General features: G+C 33.3%; 1 protein-coding gene across 2 annotated transcripts in view; it reads right to left on the reverse strand.

Annotated features, from left to right (window-relative positions):
• The window catches only part of CACNA2D1 (calcium voltage-gated channel auxiliary subunit alpha2delta 1), a 451,150-nt gene that overhangs the window by 162,231 nt on the left and 270,575 nt on the right, over nt 1-18,344 (reverse strand). For both annotated transcript variants that reach the window (XM_087821121.1, XM_087821120.1), the window contains exon 5: nt 13,447-13,488. In XM_087821121.1, the coding sequence (XP_087677247.1) occupies nt 13,447-13,488 (42 nt within the window). The remainder of the gene's footprint in view (nt 1-13,446; nt 13,489-18,344) is intronic.

Consider the following 18,344-nt stretch of genomic DNA (forward strand, 5'->3'; position numbering starts at 1 on the left):
CATTAGTTAAGGCTGGTTACCAGTTCTGGCTCCTACAGAGGAAAGCCTCCTTTTTACTAAATCACTTGCATAATTAGAAATGGAAATTCACCAAAGCAGCTGCAGCTGACCATGTCCAATTAGTGAGTAATGAATAGAGAGAAAAAGCCTCGGAGCCTTCATCCAGCCATAGCTGTCCTGGTCAGGTTGTAAGGCCAGGCTGAATGTTAAGCAATGAATCCAGTTACAATGGCAACAAGAATGCTGTAGAGTCTGCTGAGTTAATTGGTTTAAGCTGCTATTTTCTCTTCAAGGATGATATGGCTCTAAAGTACTGAATGGATGAAGGGAATTAGAAGGAAAATATGAGTTGGATCACGCTAAATAAATTTTACATTAAGGACCTAAATATCTGTACTATTGCATTACTGAATCATAACAATAAGAACAAAATTTAAATTTTCAACTTAATAAATATATTATCCTTGCAAAAACATGAGTTTAGCTAATCATAATATGCTTCATGAAGAAAGAATTTTTTTTATGAATTCAGAGGATTTCTCCAGTTCTTCAGGTAATTAAAATGATATAACTCTTTAGATTTACCTTATGGAAAAACTATAGCATTAATTTTTAAGAGGCAATTTAGTTAACATATTAAGAAAAGAATGTTTTAAAGTTAACATAAAAAGTAAATTGATAACATAAGTGATCAAAAGAAAATTGAAATTGAAGAAATAATTTTAGCTGTTAAAGATTAGATTCACTGTGAAGCCTCCAAGTATTCTTCTACTACTAATTATGATACATCAAAAAGAAGAAAGAAACGGCCTGAAATAAGCAACTTTGGGGGAATAAGAGAACAGTAAGCAGCTGAAACTGTTCAATAACATAAAGAAAAGTAGCAAGTTGAAAAATACTCTAGGGGATATTAAAGCAAAAATATATACATTTCCTAAATATGACAGAGTCAAAGACATGTATGAATATGAAACATATAAAACAACTAAATTAAGTCAAAAGTGATAATGATCACTACAATAACTTGCTTATTAAATTAAATTTAAAAGCAAAAATGTCATTCCTCAAATAAAATATATTAAGGTTGCTGGTAACGATTACAACAATAACACTCAAAACAGCTGGAAAACACAATCTGAGAACATTCTCCAAATAAAATGGATGAATTTTTAGTTTGCATGATGGGTGAGTTACCTATTCCAGGACCTAGCCCACAGTAAGAATGAAGGCTGTTAGGATCACAATACAGGTAAGTTTGATGACAAGATTTAGGGGTTGATTTAAATTCCACGGGTAGTGTGAAATTTTCAAATCACCAGCATTAGAAAGGAGTGTAATACTATGAAAATATAGACATACCTATTTTTTTTTAAATATATAAACTAAATTTTGGGAAGAGGCTGATAGGGTATTTCTCTCTACTAATGGATTGTGAAATGGTGTCTTGAATTTGAAAAACACTATATGATTTCAGATAGTCTAAAAGTTCAATGTATTACATCCCCATGGAAACCATATAGTATTATATATATCATACTATAAAAGAAAAATATTTAAATGAAATCATTCCATTTCTAAAAAAAATAAAAGCAAATTAAATGTTATAATAGACAAATGTACTTTTCAAAATACTGTCAGAGCAAAAAAGTTTTTAAAAAAAATTTCAAGGTAGAAAGATCAATTACTTTCCCTTGGTATCTGAGGCAAAGATGAGCTAATGCCACACAACTAAGGAATAGTCCAAGAGCCCAGGCTCCAGGACTTCAAAATCCCATCATATTTACAGTGAAATGGAAACCTCTATGGCCTGTTTGTAAGATTCCCTCTGATCTATTTCCTGCCTGACTACTCTTCCAGATCTCCCATTCTGCTGCTCACTGTTCATTATGTTCCTACCGCAGTGGCCTGTTTTCTGCTCCTTACACATGTCAGGCTCTTCCCAGCCCAAACTCCCTTGTACTTGCTGTTCCCTTAATTGGTATGCATTTTCCTGGTCGACTTTCATGGTCCTAATTTGTTCTTCAGGTCTCAGTTGAAAAATACTCTCTCCGACATTCTCCCATCTAAATGATTACCCACAGAATCATGACGATACCACCCTATTGAGTACCTTCAGAGCACTGCTCTACTCTAGTTATCTAACCTTTTATTTGCCCATGTCTGTTGTCTCACTACACTAAAATTAAGTTCCTTCAGGGCAAGAGACCTCATTGACATCATGCAGTTGTATCCCTAGCACCTAGTACATCACTTAGAACTGGATTTGCTTGCCATATTAATATTACTTGTTGAGTAAATAAAGGTAAATCCATGTTTCTTGGACCCCAAACGTATGCTTTTTTCTAGGACAAACACAGGAAGCAATTTGGTAAATGGAGAGACAGTGCCTTAGTCAGGAATCTAGGTTCCCAATCTCATCCCAACTCTATGAATTCTTGCTATGTGTCTTCAGGTTTTCTTTTTTAAGAAACAAATGAAAACATCTATAAGGTTGCTTTTAGCTCTAAAAATTCTAATTCTGAAATCTATGAACTTTAACTTAAAGCAAATTGTCTACAAAGCTTTTTTTTTTTTTTTTTTTATGCCATCTAATTGCAAGAACATTTTAATGATGGAATGCTGGTAAAAGCAGCATTTACCATTAAAGTCTCTTGGTAACCAAACCCCTTATCCCTGAGAATTTACATTTTCATTTAGGGCAATACATTTATATCATAAAGACATCAATCCGTCAAACTGACAATTTGTAGGTGCACATGAATTAAAATGTTAGGCTTTTCTTCTCAGTTTCACAGGTTTTATTCTTTCAGTTTCATTGCTGAGAGATCATCAAGACCATCTTTTTTGATAAGACCTTAAGTAAAAATAAATACACCATGTATCAGTGGTCTCCAAAGGAATTCATTAGAGTTGAAAGAAAACAGAACTTATACCTATTTATAGCAAGTGAAGTAAGAAAAAAAATAGTTTACTAATATTTCCTAGAGGGATTGACATGAGCACTGCCCTCCTTTTGCCTTACTGTGAGCTGCTCTCAGTCACTATGCTCCGGGCACCGCAGGAGGGAGGGGAAACCCCACGATGACAAGTGGGCAGCGGCCTTTTAACTTGTACAGTCACTTCCAAGGTACTAGTCTACACCTTCTATGTCATTTACATACTTTTTTTTCTGGATTAACCTATTTCATATGGACCAGCAGCTTTAAAAATACCTGCAAATTAGTAATGATTAAAGAAGAAATTCTGGCAATGGAAGTTGCATTGAACAGGAAAACAACGGAGACGATGCTTCTGTGTATCCCCAGCTGAGCTCTTCTTCGACCTCATGACAAGAGGAAAGCAGTGATTTAATTGGTTTAATTAGGCAAATTGGTCCAAAAAGTTAAAATTGGCAAGAAGACTATTTTAAATACAACTTATATTTATTATTGATGATAATGTAATGTGCTCACGTGGCCTGTTGAGATATTTCCAGTGGTGATTGAAGTCATTGTAATTAACAAAGGCATTTAATAACTAGCATCCAGAAAAAACTGTACACGTTTTCTTCTAGTGACTTTTAATCACATGACACTTTAAATCGATACTTTCTAAAATGTCACTAAGCAAAGATTTAGAAGTCTCTTTTGAGGTTTTTCAACATATTAGTTCAGTAGTAACTCTATAGAATTTATAAGTAAATATTGTTATATAGGGAGGTGCATTTTTTCAACTGATAGGCCTGTGCAAGCAAAAAAAGGTTGAAGATACCATTCAAAACAATCCAGTCTCCATCTTTGTACAACAAGGTAAATTTAAAATGCCCACAAAATGCACTGAATTTTCCAAGCTTAATGATTATTTGTTGAGTTCTAAATATATACGACATACACTACTTTGGAAAGAAAGAACTAGAATCTGCAAGAGAATTATTCATGCTCCAAAAAAACCCCAAGAACTGTGATGTTTAAACTATCTTTGCAAAACAAGCATGCTACCAAGTGCACAAAGCATTAAAAATTTTCTAAATAGACTCAAAAATTTTAAAAGAAGCCCCCAAAAACATAAGGCAGAATTTCTGGAAGAAACTGAATCTAATATACCTTTTTTATTAGTTTTACAGTTTTTTTCCCCAATGACTCCTAACGTGGTCATATTTCACACCGGATTGCATGCATTAATTTTATTTTATTATTCTTTAAATACATCTTTATTGATTTCAGAGAGAGGAAAGGAGAGGGAGAAAGAGAGAGAGAAACATCAATGATGAGAGAGTCATTGATCAGCTGCCTAGCCCGCAACCCGGGCATGTGCCCTGACCAGGAATCGGACCCCGATCTCTTGGATCCTAGGTCGATGCTCAACCACTGAGCCACACCCGGCCGGGCTGCATGCATTAATTTTAAGGTATCCATGACAAATATCGCCGGGAATAGTAAGATCAGATCAGTGACGATTTATGATTCAAAGTCTAACAATCTTTTTAATCACAGGGATTTTATTTTACCTACTGCTAATCACTGTCAACGATGAAACTGGCTGGATAAAACACAAGTCAAATACATCAACATTGAATATGGACAGAATAATGGGTAGGTATAATCAATAAAAATTTTAAATCAAAACCATCTCCACAAATTTTAACCTTCCGTCTTGATTTATAATGGCTCCATTATAGGGCCCTCTCCCATCCCCATGGGTGCCCACAGCACAGCACAGTGACATACTGCTCCTGCTGTGGACCACATGGACTGCGCTGCATTCAGTTCCCTGCACCATCAAATGCCTACCTAGTGTGTAACTTAAGCTCACTAAGTTTTACTTGTCTTACTTGAAAATCATTAAAATAATAGTACGTGTTACAAAAGATTAGTGTGAACTTTAAATGTTAACACTGTGTATAATGCATTCACTGCCTACTAAAGAATAGAATATATATATATGTGTGTGTTAACTATTCTTATAATCCAATCCAAACATAATCATTAGATGGACACACACAAAATAGCAACTCAAATTAAACCAGTTATTATAAAGAAACAATTAATATTCCTCCTATTTGAGGATTCAGCAGAGCCTGAAATAAAGGCTACATACTATAAGAGAGTAAAATAAAATAAAAAAGTTAGAAAAAAAATCTAGACTTTCATTCTTTTTTTAATAATTAGAATAGATTTCTTCACTGAAGCATATCCCTTCTAGAATCAGGTTTATTTATGTATATAAAGAGAAATAAAATCATGAAAGATTGGGCTTTTAAACATGCATTTAGCTAGAGCATTGTGTTGGAATTAATTTTAACATAGACAAGACTCTGCTAAGAAAATAAATAGCAACATAAATATGCAAGGGAATTCAGCAGACTAGCCGAAAGTCCCAGACAGGTCAAATTTTTAACATGATCAATAAAATAAAATGTAGCAAATAAATCAACTCAATTTATCGACATGGGAATTCAAAGTTAAACTTATTTCATTTGGGTGTTAGTCAGAAACATAGATCTTGGAATTAGGTTAATAAGAGTTTGTAATGATCTGCATTCTTTTTGCTTGCTTTGGGAATTAATAGTGCAACTTGCTGGCACAATGCAAGCCTTCTGGGGAATTTGCTTCACTAATTTTGAGGGAATCTAAGTCCTTATTGAGGCAGATGTTTCTAAAACACTAAGCCAATAACCTAAATAAATTTCAAAACTAAGTAAAACTTAAATGAGGAATTTCATAAATAACTGTTGCATTAGTAGCTTTTTTCCATTTTTTAAATTAATTAGTTAATTTACTTATTTATTTATTTTTGTTGTTCAAAATATTACAGATGTCCCTTTTCCCATTTTATTTTGACCTTTAATTTTTCTTTCAAATCTGTATATATAAAACTTACAATGATACCAAGGCAAATTTTAGCATTGTGTTCATTTTATTCTAAATGTTTTTGAAGATTCTACTCTGATTTTTGTTTTCTTTTGCATTATCTTAAGTTTTGTACACAAATGCTAGAATTATATTCATAACAATAATATGAAAAATAGTTCAATCTATTACTCTTTCATTATTGTTAACACATACACACAGACATGCTCCATTTTGAGCTAAAATCACTTCAAGTCAATCTTAAACTTATTGTAATAGTATTAATAATTTTTATTTTAAAAATTATGCTCATTGCCTTAACCAGTTTGGCTCAGTGGTTAGGGTGTCAGTCCAAGGACTGAAGGGTCCCGGGTTCGATTCCAGTCAAGGGCATGTACCTCTGTTGCAGGCTCGATCCTGCCCGTTAGGGCATGTGTGGGAGGCAACCAGTGTGTTTCTCTCACATTGATGTTTCTCTCCTCTCTCTCCCTCTCTCTCTCTCTCTCCCCTCCCTCTCTCCCTTCCACTCTCATATATATAGTGTGTGTGTGTGTGTGTGTGTGTGTGTGTATGTACACTCATTAACATTTCTGGATTACCAACTATGAGACATGAAATGTTCTAAATGCTTATGTGTTAACTAATTTAATTGTCACAGTAACTGTATGGGGTAGATACTGCTATATTACCTTAACTTCACAGACCAAAAATATGAAACCCAGAGAAATTATGTGATTTGAACAATATCATCCAGCTAGAAAATGGCAGAGCTGGGATTCAAATCCAGACAGTGGCACTCCAGAATACAGCCCGTGAACTATCAGTCTACTGTCTCCTCTGTATAAAAATGTATATCATGCCCCGGCCGGGTGTGGCTCAGCGGTTGAGCATCGACCTAGGATCCAGGATATTGCTGTTCGATTCCCAGTTAGGGCACATGCCCGGGTTTCGGGCTCAGTCCCCAGTAGGGGGCATGCAAGAGGCAGCTGATCAATGACTCTCTCATCATTGATGTTTCTCTCTCTCTCCCTCTCCCTTCCTCTCTGAAATCAATAAAGATATATTTTTTAAAAATGTATATAGTGATTACACATGTATGTCTTGTTATTATTTAGGGAAAAAATAGTTGTACACTGAAGTATTTAGGAAATATCATATTTCTGATGTATCTTAATTCAACAACTATAATTTACCCTAAATACATGTTGAATCAGATAGACCTTTAGTTGATGGAATAATACAATAAGCCTAATTTCATGTTTCACAGAGATGGAGATTCATAACAGCTTATCAGATCTGTCCAGACTTAGAACCCAAAATCCTCACCTTATATCACTCGTAGTAATGCCAAATAAATATTCTAACTTTGCTACTTATTCCCAGCTTGAATCAGCTTTAGACAACTGGGGAACCACATTATCTGTTTCGACATTACTCCCTGTCCACTGGCAGGTCGATGGGAGGAAACAAGGACGTCATCAAAGCTAGTTTTGCCATTCCTCTCTTAACCTTGTTTCCACCCAACCTGGAAACAAAACCAACCCTTTCATTTCCACCATGCTTTCCAGGGAGTCCTGTTTACTCTGCAAATAGGTGAACAAATCTTCACAGATGCTGCGTAAGTAACATGGGTACTGAAACACAAACACCTACCTAATCTAACAAGCATTACTTTCAACAATTACTCTAAACAATGAAAGAGAGAAAGTAACATCTGTACCCCTAAAAATTTAGTAGAGAATATTATCCCTGTATCAAATACTATAATGTAAGGTATTATACACGATTAAAGCCTGAAATGTGTAAAAAGTTTATAACACCCAGAGGAAGGAAATACTATTTGCTATCTAGGAAAACCAAGGAAGGCTTCGTGAGGAAGTAGTATTTTAATTGATTTTTAAATACTTAACACTTGATTAGAAAATTATAAGATACCATGATCAGGTAATTAGAAGAGACTGTTTTAACATTAACCAGTGCAGTGGACACAGGAAGACTCACCTTAAAATGCTAGTAAAGGCATGTGCCTTATGTAACTTCCATGAGAAGTATGGCTCACCAAGTAATTTAGCCCAGCTATACACACTTTATTTTTTAAATTTCAAGGGAAAAATGTGCATAAAAGACTGCAGTTATAATTTTTATCATAATACACAATCCTAAGAGGCATTAATTCTACCCCCTACTTCAGGCACTGCTTTAGCTAAATCTGGCTGTCACTAAGTATTTATTTTTATACCCACTAGGTGAATATAAATAGCATTGATCTAAGTAGAGTAGCAAAGATATTATAAAATGACCCTGAGAAATTGCCTTATATCAAAGTCCTTGAAAAGTTTACAGCCTGATAGCTCCACACAAACTGACTAATTCAAATGTAGCTAATAGAAAGGCTACATTCCAAGGGAATAATTGATCACATTTAAATACTTGTTTGACCTTTAACTGAGGCCATGTATCATCATTATAATAAACAAAATCGATAGATTACATTTAAATATATCATTCTTTATATTCTTTATATTTAAATCTTAACTGGGTAGTAGACCATCATAATAAACATAGAAGAATAATATAAATCAGAAGATTCCAAATTTAATCCTAAATCCACCAGCCTAAATTCATGGCCTTCTTTATATGATTTACTTCTGTTATGAAAACTACTCTGTCTTCATCTCCAGCTACTCACAGTCCACATTCCCCACCTCTGGCTGTCACCTTCCCTTAAATATTGGGGTAAAGATTCTATGCTGTACTACCTTAAGGCATTATTATTTTACATTGTGTAGATGTGTGAAACAGGCTAAGAGTAAGACAACAAGGAGTGGTGGAATAGTGGCAAACTAGAGAATGTATCAATCCAAATGCATTCAAACTTATTTTGTTCTTAACATTGTATCAGCTCAGCAAAATGTATCTGTAGTTGAATCTGGCCTTGCTGTATGCGTAGCTACACATCTGCTGGGAGAATTTTATTCACTTGTTTTCAAAGTCCACTTATAAACTAAGCATAAAACTGCTGTAGGCCAAACTAAATATTTAGCTGCCTCACAGAAATCTCCTCTTGGGTATCCTTGAGCAAGTTTTTGGTATAAATGTTATTGATGTTTAAAAACTCTTTGCCTGAAAGAAACTCTGTAGGCCTTTCAAACTTGCAATTACCTGCGGACTCCTTTGAAGACGTCAATGCTTTCTTCCATTCAACCGTGCGATATTATTTCTAACCCGCATGCTTTGACTTGAGCTTTGGTCACACACGACTTACGGTTCACACCTCTGCATTTTGCCCTCTGTTTATGTTGTCTTTTCTCCCCTTTTTTCTGTGATAACTTTTTGAGATTCTGCAGGTATTTCTCATTTCCTCTGTGCATCATCAATGAATAATTTGCATTGTCAAATTTGCTACTTCTCTCAATGGAATTAAAATTTAGCAGTTTTTGATGATTTTCTTTCAGTTTATTTGGCATAGATCACTGGCTTTTCTTTGGAGACACTAAGCATACATTTAACGTTGTTTTTCTTTTTCCTGAAGTATCTGAAGTAACACTATTTCAGAGAAAAGGTTTTCTGTATATCTTTAGTAATACAGTATTTCTACTGTACTGTTAGTGAACTTGTCATGGATTCCTCCATTGACTACTTCTATATTATTAAGTTTTAGCAGTTTTTAATAAAGAGAGGCCTATCTAGTCTTTCTTCAGAATTAAGACTATTTAGTCTCGGGATTGAGAGTAGTCAAATGGAACACATTCCTTTTCAAGCATTTTTTTCTTGATGCTGTCAGATCTCTAGCTTGAGGGCAGAGAATGATATAGGTATGGTGTCTGGTCAATAGCAGGCATTTGCTAGGGGCAAGTGTTTTCTTCAGGTATGTATTTCAATTCTAATCCTCCATATTATAGAGACTCACATAGGTCTGCGCTGAAATTTGGGGTAGGGGTGAAAGGGCCTCTTCAAAAATGAGGTTAATTCTGGAGAGGAGAAATTGGGGTATGTAATTATGATTCTGCTGTTCTTAAGCTATTTCATATTTGTGCAAAATGAAACTTTGATTTTAACAAAGGTTCATTATTGGAAAAAACCTTATTGAGTGATTACAATGTACTGGTTGCTATAAAAGCTATGCCAGCTGCTGTGAGTACACAAGAGCTGCCCTCTGGGAATTTACACTCAAGGGAAGGACCCAAGAAAATAATTTATAAAGATTGGCTGTGCCTCCAAGAAGAAACTGCCATTTCATTACAAAAGTCATGTTGGTTTAGAAAAACTAGTAAAGTTTTTTCAGGGTCTTAAATACCAAATAAAGGCAATAATAACTTAATTTGAAGATCTTGACAATGGAAAAGAAACTATGAATAAAATGTTTAGGAATATTTATATACTAAAAATGTATATTATTAAATCTACATAAAAATTTAGAAACATAAGAGACCACTTCAACAGCCTTTAAATATTTGAGAATGTCTAAACTTGGATGATTGTCGTGGAGATGGAAAGGAAATGACTGATGTAATACAGTTGGCAAATATAGAAAATGACCACTATCCCACTAGGAATAGTCATGGATAAACAAATCTACCCCTGCTAATGCAGAACTGAGAAAAAAGTTCTAAATAATAACCATAGGTTCAAGATTTACAATCTTTTAGTCTCCTTAAGGAGGCATAATACTTAAAGCTTCAGTTAGATCTCAGATATTTATATCACCATTCAAATATATGAGAACAAATTCATTAATTGATAGTGTTGTTTCAATATTTAATATTCCAATTAGTTCTTTTGTTCATTAGATATTAAATGTTGATGTATGCGATGATAAAAGCACATTATATAATCTCCAATAACCAATTTTTAATAATGGATATGGCTTTGTGGAATTTGAGAAAATTATACATCTAAACTGGTATATAGAAAAGTTACCGCAAAGAAGAGTGACTATAAGCCAACTCAAATCAGAACAATGGGATGGCACTATAATTTGTGAGCATTTGATATATAAAATAATCAAGCACAATGCATATAAAATGTTGAGAAAGGCAGCCAATTAAATCTACCTATTTTTCAAAACTTTTGGTGAGGGTGAGTACATTTATTCAATCATCCACTAAAGCCCAACTTCATCAGATAGGCAAATCTTCAAAAAAAATTGCAATCACTGAAAATCCTAAAGTAGAATATCAAAGTGCCATATTTACTTAGATGTCTTAAATTCCTTTTATTGTAGGATGGTAAATATTTCTATTGCAGAAAACAATTTGGTTGAAGTAATCAAAACATACATTGAGACAAAAAATACTAGACAGAGCATATAATTTTATAATCATTTTGCTGTAAAAGATAATTTTTCTTCAGTTCAAGTTGAAGAACTTTACTATGTTTAAATAATAAAAGTCACTCAGATTGGGTAGACTTTGGGCATTAACTTTAATATGTCAAGAAGAGCAATTTGAAGATATGTGTAGAAACTAATTATCTTCCAATTAGTATTCTCCCTATTCTCTTATTAGTAACAGGACCCTATACTTTTATTTGGGTACATGCCTATCCAGCAGGGGTAGATTATATTCCATATCCTACTGCAAGTAAGTGAGGCAACTCACTAAGTAGTGGACAATGGTGCAGATAGAAATGATGTGTGCAATTTCCAGAACACGGCCTTAAAGGCAGGGAGCATGCCTTTCACTGCAGTCTGCCTCCTTCCTGTTATCTAGAAGGCAAAAATCATTGTGGATACTGAAGCATCGCCATTGGACCACAACGTCAAAAAGCTATATTGTGAGCAGAAAACACGAGAGAAGGAACTCTGGGGCTTGGGTGATTGACAGTTGCCATGTTAGAACTTGTACACAGAATGACACGTGAAAGATGAATAAGTTTTTGTCATGTTTTCACCACTTTTACTTTAGGTTTCTCTACAACAGCCAAACCAATATACTAATCATAAAACATGGTTCATTTTATTCAATGTCTAAGGGTTTACAAGAGCGATGGTATTACCATATCAAAAGCACTTTGAACTTCCCCATAAAAAGTTTTAACGAAGTATGAAATAATCTCACAGTTCTTTACAAATTCTCAAAAATTTTATCTGAAAGCCTAATTCCAGCAAACTTGACTATTTTAACAGGATTCCAATAATATGCAGAACTGGAATTAAGTTTATGGATCACCTAGTCAACTGTAGCATGTCTTAGACGGGAAAAAAACAGTTTGAATTTAAATAGGTTTTAATGCCCTGTGGGCGACTATAATTTAAGGGCTGGATGAATCAAGGTCTTTGACTCCTTTTGTAATGCTCTTTCCATTATACGATACTGTTTGCCAATTATTCTGGAACAGTTATTTATATAAAAACAAATGAAAATAATTTCTGTAAATGATGACCGTCATTTTTAAGTTTTAAAAAAGTTGATATTTTGCTCTTTATAGGATTTTTATTTAATTTGCTATAGATCAACTCATGGCCTCAAAAATAGAATTTTTATAGGCATAATTTTTATAGGTATAGTTATAACCCACAGTAATATCAGAGTCTTTTTGTATGGGAGAAGGCCAAGTTCAATAGGTCCAGTTATATTAATATATATTATTATAGTAATATATATTTTTGATTCAGATAAAAAAGAGTGAGAACAAACAATAATTTTATATATATACATATAGGATAAAAAAATAAGTATATAAAGTATTTTTTCTGATCACAAAAATCAAATACATGTGAATCTAAGCCTTATGTGTATACTTTGTTTTATAATTTTATAAATGTTTCCACCATAACTAATAAGAATGGCTCCCTAATCTGTCCAAATGTGTCAATATTATAAGTAACTTATTTCTGCTAAAATAATCTGTGTTCTAAAGTCCTTTGAACATGTATATTAGAGACATTCATTTAAAAAGTCATATTAAGGCCTGGCTGGTGTTGCTCAGTGGTTGAGTGTCACCCCATGAACCAAGAGGTAAAGGGGCCGGGGCATATGCTCAGGTTGGGGGCTTGATCCCCAGTAGGGGGCGTGCAGGAGGCAGCCAATCTATGTTGCTCTCTCATTGGTGTTTCTCTCTCTCTATTCTTTTTCCTTCCTCTCTCTCTAAAATCAGCAAAAACAATTTTGTAAAAGGCATATTAAGCACCTAATATGCTTTAAAGATCAAACAGGCAGGCAAGTTGTTATTCAGCCTCCAGGATGTGATTCATATTGTAGCTGAAATAACTGGCTTCTTCTGGGGAATGCACTTAAAGTCAGAGTAGGCGTGCCTAGTGACCGTGGTGACAGGAGCCAGGATACAGAGGTGGATGGAATCCAGTCTCTGTCAAAAGTGTTAATGGAGTGCAGAGAGCTTAAGTCTGTGCAGTGGACTGAGGTCTGGACAGGGTACAGTGTCACTTCAGATCCAGAGAAACATATTTTTGCTTGGGAAGATGCCAATAATAAGTTGTTAAAGATCACACAAACACTAAAATTCATCATTACCTTGTTGTTCTTCACTGGTATTTTTCTCATGCTATTGAACATTTTCTGAAATACTAAACCTGCTAAGTCAACTTGTTCTGTAAAAGCAATCATCCCAGTATTGCCACACGTACCTTGGAATTTAACATAAAATCTTTAATACTCACATCGAGATCGTCCTTTGCATTGTAGTAGACAACTTCATTACTCTATAAAAAAGAAAAAAATGCTTTATTGACAAGTAAAACTAAAAATATACAGGATGAAATGTTAAATACATTTGATTCCCATTTTAAATATTAAACTCCTCATACTATTCCTTTCACAATATATTCTACAAAGATCCAGAAAGATTAGCCAATATTTTCTAAGAACATATTAAAACACTATATCAGTGATAGTAGAAAAGCACATTTTACACTGAGGGAAAAGACTAGAGTGTAAGTCTGAGTACAATTTGTCAAGAAAAAATAAAAAATTCATAATGCAAATAAATTATATCTATGCAAATACATATCCACACACACACACACACACACCCTTAAACCATGAAATGATAAACAAGATAATTCAAGAAAAATATAAGGTAAGTGGCTTGTTAATATTTTGCTGAAACCATGACTTTAAAAATATATATATATCAGGTGCTGACATTATTCTTGAAGAACTGTGTAACTGCACAAAACTGGCAGACAGTTCTTCATGAGAGTCAGGAGTAACTGTGAATGTAGATGGCAAAAAATATCAGATTATGTAACACATCAATATTCTCAATTTCTACCAAGTGGTGAATAAGTGTGGTGGCTCTTCAAGAATAAATTTATATGGACATTTTTTTCTAACCATCAAGGTTGCTGAAATATGTCATAAATATAAATTATGGACATAAACTGTGTTACAGGGGAAACATGTAATGGAAAGAATAAATAAAATGATTGTCGAGGGATTTAAAATTTCTTTTCTTTGTGTCTTTGAGGCTAGATCCACACAATGTAAAAATAATCCATTTTCATTCCCTTTCCTCTCCTGAAGTGATGAAAATTACAGTTCAGTTTCTGTATGTCTTCAGTAGTAACATGAGCACTATGTAAAAAAAATGCATTTTTCTGTACTTCTTAGTAATTTAGAAATATGGATGCTCTAAAATTTTATTAAAAGAAAACACAATACACTAAAAATATTTTAAGGAAATTACTTGGAAAAAATAGACTAGATGAATGCTTCTTAAAAATGTTCCCTACAAAATTACTAGTTGTTCAAGCTATTATAAATGTGACATAGGTGAAAGTATTCTATAGTCATGACTTTGGAATAAAGGTAAAGTTAAAATTTTCTCTTTTCAGCAGGACTTCACAAGTCTGTGTATGAATGTACATTATAAATCTCCAAGAGGAAAAGAGATCTTGTTTTGTTTCCCAGATTTATTTGTCACAGAATCTGCCTCCGTTTTTTGACATGAGAAATGTACCATAAAGATCTATAAAATATAGGTCTCTATATGAAGACCAAACAACCAAACCAAACACTATACAGATAAATATAAGAACATATGATTCATAACACTAAATGAAACCCATGAGTTTGAATTTATTTCATAGAGAGTCAATAAACCTTTTTAAATTACCATTTAATGATTTTTAAAAGAATTAAGTAGCTAGAGAATTTAACACGCTTGAAAGTTCTAATTTCTGAAACATTTCTTATAGTATTAGTTTTGTAACAAAGTTAAAATACAAAATCAGAACTCATCATAAACACAAAGCAAGAGAATCTTCTGAATTCACATGAGACCCAAATCTAATTACTAGTTTATTGATCCCTCATGCAACCTATAATTTACACTTAGGAGACAATTTTCAATTTAGAATGTGGAGTCCATCAAAAGCTAAAACACTGAATAAGTTTATCTCCATTTTAGACTTTGTTTCTTCCAATTGCTTGCTTATATTTATAAAAATTGCAGTGTGTTGAAAACAAGATGAGACTGTATTAAATTTTATGCAGTTCAGCATCATAATTTTCAACATTCATTAAATACCTATATGCCAAGAGAGCACAAAATAAGTTAAACATACCTACCCCTATCCTTTCCTTAAAATAATGGATACAGATCAACTATATAAAACCACTTGTGTCTATGACTACACTTGGTACATGGTACTTGAGTTAATGGGCTAAACTGATTAGTAAACTTTTTATGTGTCACACATGATCACATATAACAAAGATAATTTATTTATTAAACTTGAGATTTAATGTATTAACTACAGTCCCAGAAGAGGGTCAAGTATGATAAAGAAATGCTAGTTTTAACTCAAACTAAGTATTTTGAGTCTATTAAGATAAACTGTGCTGAGAATTAAATTAAAAATTAACATAGAGACAACTGAGTTTATTTAAGAGTTTCCAAATGCTTTTCCCTTTGTTACTGTACTCTGTTTTACACAGAACCCTATTACCTCCTCCTTTAGAAGCTCTATATTGCTTCTAAATCTGTTATTGAAAAATGTATATTGCAAAGTTTTCTTAAAAAATTTTATACATTTGTACAAGGCTTTCTAGACCTTGAAATATATATAATTCCAAAAGCTGGCTTTTTTTTTCTTTTACATAAACTATAAAAAATACATTAGTCACAAACTGATACTACGTGTTGAACATTCATACCCCTTCTAAACTGGGTATTTGTATCTCTACTTTTAAAAGTCCTTTTTTTATACTATGTCAGTTTCTTACATGATCAAAATATAAATGCAAAGGAAAACAAAAGTGTGACTTTTTATTTAAAAAACAACACAACTATGAAGCACTTAATCAAATACATGTGCTTATCAGATTGTCATATCTCAATAAGAGAACACAGGCTTTAGTGGAATGTGCAAATCATTACATTCACTGCCTTACAACAAAATTTCTTCTCCAATAAATGTGACATTGCTTTTGGTTTAGAAACATTTTTTATAAATCCACTTTCCTGTCCCAAATCTCAAAACTTACATTGATAGCATGCACATTTCATTACTCCTTTCTTCTATGTAACTAACAGAAAGGCTCCACTGATCAATTTTAGTAAGGATAAGTCCATGTAACAATTTGGGGAAACTGTAATTGTGCATTTAATTTGTCATCCCAGTCCATCTACATGGCAGTTTGACACTAAAATAAAATGCAAACATTCACAGGGCACTGAATTTATATAACCATATAAAAATATTTTTCCAGTCTGAGTTCATTATTCTTTCTTATGGAAAATTGTGGTGATTTGTTTTAATGTGGCTTTTATTTAGATAGTATCAGTATTATTTGGCTCAGAAAAATTTTTAAAGTAAGCTTGAGAAAAAACCTAATTTGGTGAAATTGTAATGCTCTTCCCTATCACCTTCATTTATAGCTATCTCCTTTGCTATATAAAATACATATTAGCTCCGCTTCATAAGACTAGACATTAAGATGTGTGCAGCTTCTGTTGGTGGGAATGCAAATTGGTGCAACACTATGGAAAACAGTAAAAGTTTCCTCAAAAAACTAAAAATGGAATTGTCTTATGACCCAGCAATTCTACTTCTGGGTATATGTCTGAAGAAAACCAAACACTAATTCAAAAGAATATATGTACCCCCATGTTCATTGCTGCATTATATACAATAGCAAAGATCTGAAAGCAGCGTAAGTGCCCATCAGTATGTGAGTGGACAAAAAAAGCTGTGGTACATTTATATAATGGAATATTACTGGGCCACAAAAAAGAACGAAACTTTGCCATTTGCAACGGTATGGATGAACCTGGAGGGTATTGTGCTAAGTGAAATAAGTCAGTCAGAGAAAGACAAATACCACATAATTTCACTTATATATAGAAGTTAAAGGAAAAATAAACAAAATAAAAAGAGACTCATAGATACAGAGAACAGACTGATGGTTGCTAAAGGGAAGGGGTTTGGTGGGACTAGGTGAAAAAGGTGAAGGGATTAAGAAGTACAAATTGGTAGTTACAGAATAGTCACAGGGATGTAAAGTACAGCATAGGGAATATAGTAAATAATAATATTATAATTACATATGGTGCCTGGTGGGTGCTGGAAATATCAGGGGGAACAATATAAAGTACACGGTTGTCTAACCACGGAGCTGTACATCTGGATATAGTTATATCACTATCTTTTAATACTTTAAAGAGATGGTATATCAACTAATTAGCACAGGCACATATTATATAGAATTACAAGGTAATAGTGAACATAAACTGTAATTGAAAAATCAAAAAAGAAAATACAAAAAAAACACCAATATTGGAAAATACATAAATGTAATGCCAATGTGTTATTACAATTAATATTATAAATAATATATCAAAATCTAAATAACTAGAGTTTTTAAAAAATTGCTTCCAATGAAACAAGACATAGATGTAGATCCATTTATTTGTTTAGAGATTTTTCAATAAAAGTACTTTATATTACTTGTTAATATTAAAAAGGAAGATGTGTGAAGCTTTGTCAAACTAAATAAATCTAAAATCCAATGACTCAAGTCACTGATTCACCAAAATATATCTAGAACCAGTCTTAACCAGGTTGGGATAAAGGACAATTTTCAGGAATACTGGACAATTCACAGTTGAATCAATGCAACTTCTATGTCCCAATGTTTTTATAGGGATGAATTTTAGTTAAAATAAATTCTGTGATAAAACAAAATTAGTAGAGGAAACAGTATAAAGATAGTTAAACATCCTGAGGGGGTGTAATTAAAGAAGGGGCAAAAAAAGAAGAGGAATGAGCTGAATTCCTTCTCCCTTTACCCTGTGGAGATTTTGGGGTCTTATGACCAACAGAGGGAGACAATCCGCTCATTCTACAATTTTGGTGACTTTAGTCTGCTGGGTTGAGGAAACAAAGATGAAGGCTATACCCCAGTCATAAGCAGCAAGTTCCTACTTCCCAATTCACGTGGCAAGCACTGGAGGTAGCTGAGCCAATCCATCTGCTAAAACTGAAAAGTATCTCTTATTGTCTTTGGATGGCATCACCACATAAATCAAAACTGTCTTAAGTTTCAAAATAGG

Source organism: Miniopterus natalensis, chromosome 10 (assembly GCF_054644295.1).
Source record: "Miniopterus natalensis isolate mMinNat1 chromosome 10, mMinNat1.hap1, whole genome shotgun sequence".
NCBI classification, from domain to species: domain Eukaryota; kingdom Metazoa; phylum Chordata; class Mammalia; order Chiroptera; family Miniopteridae; genus Miniopterus; species Miniopterus natalensis.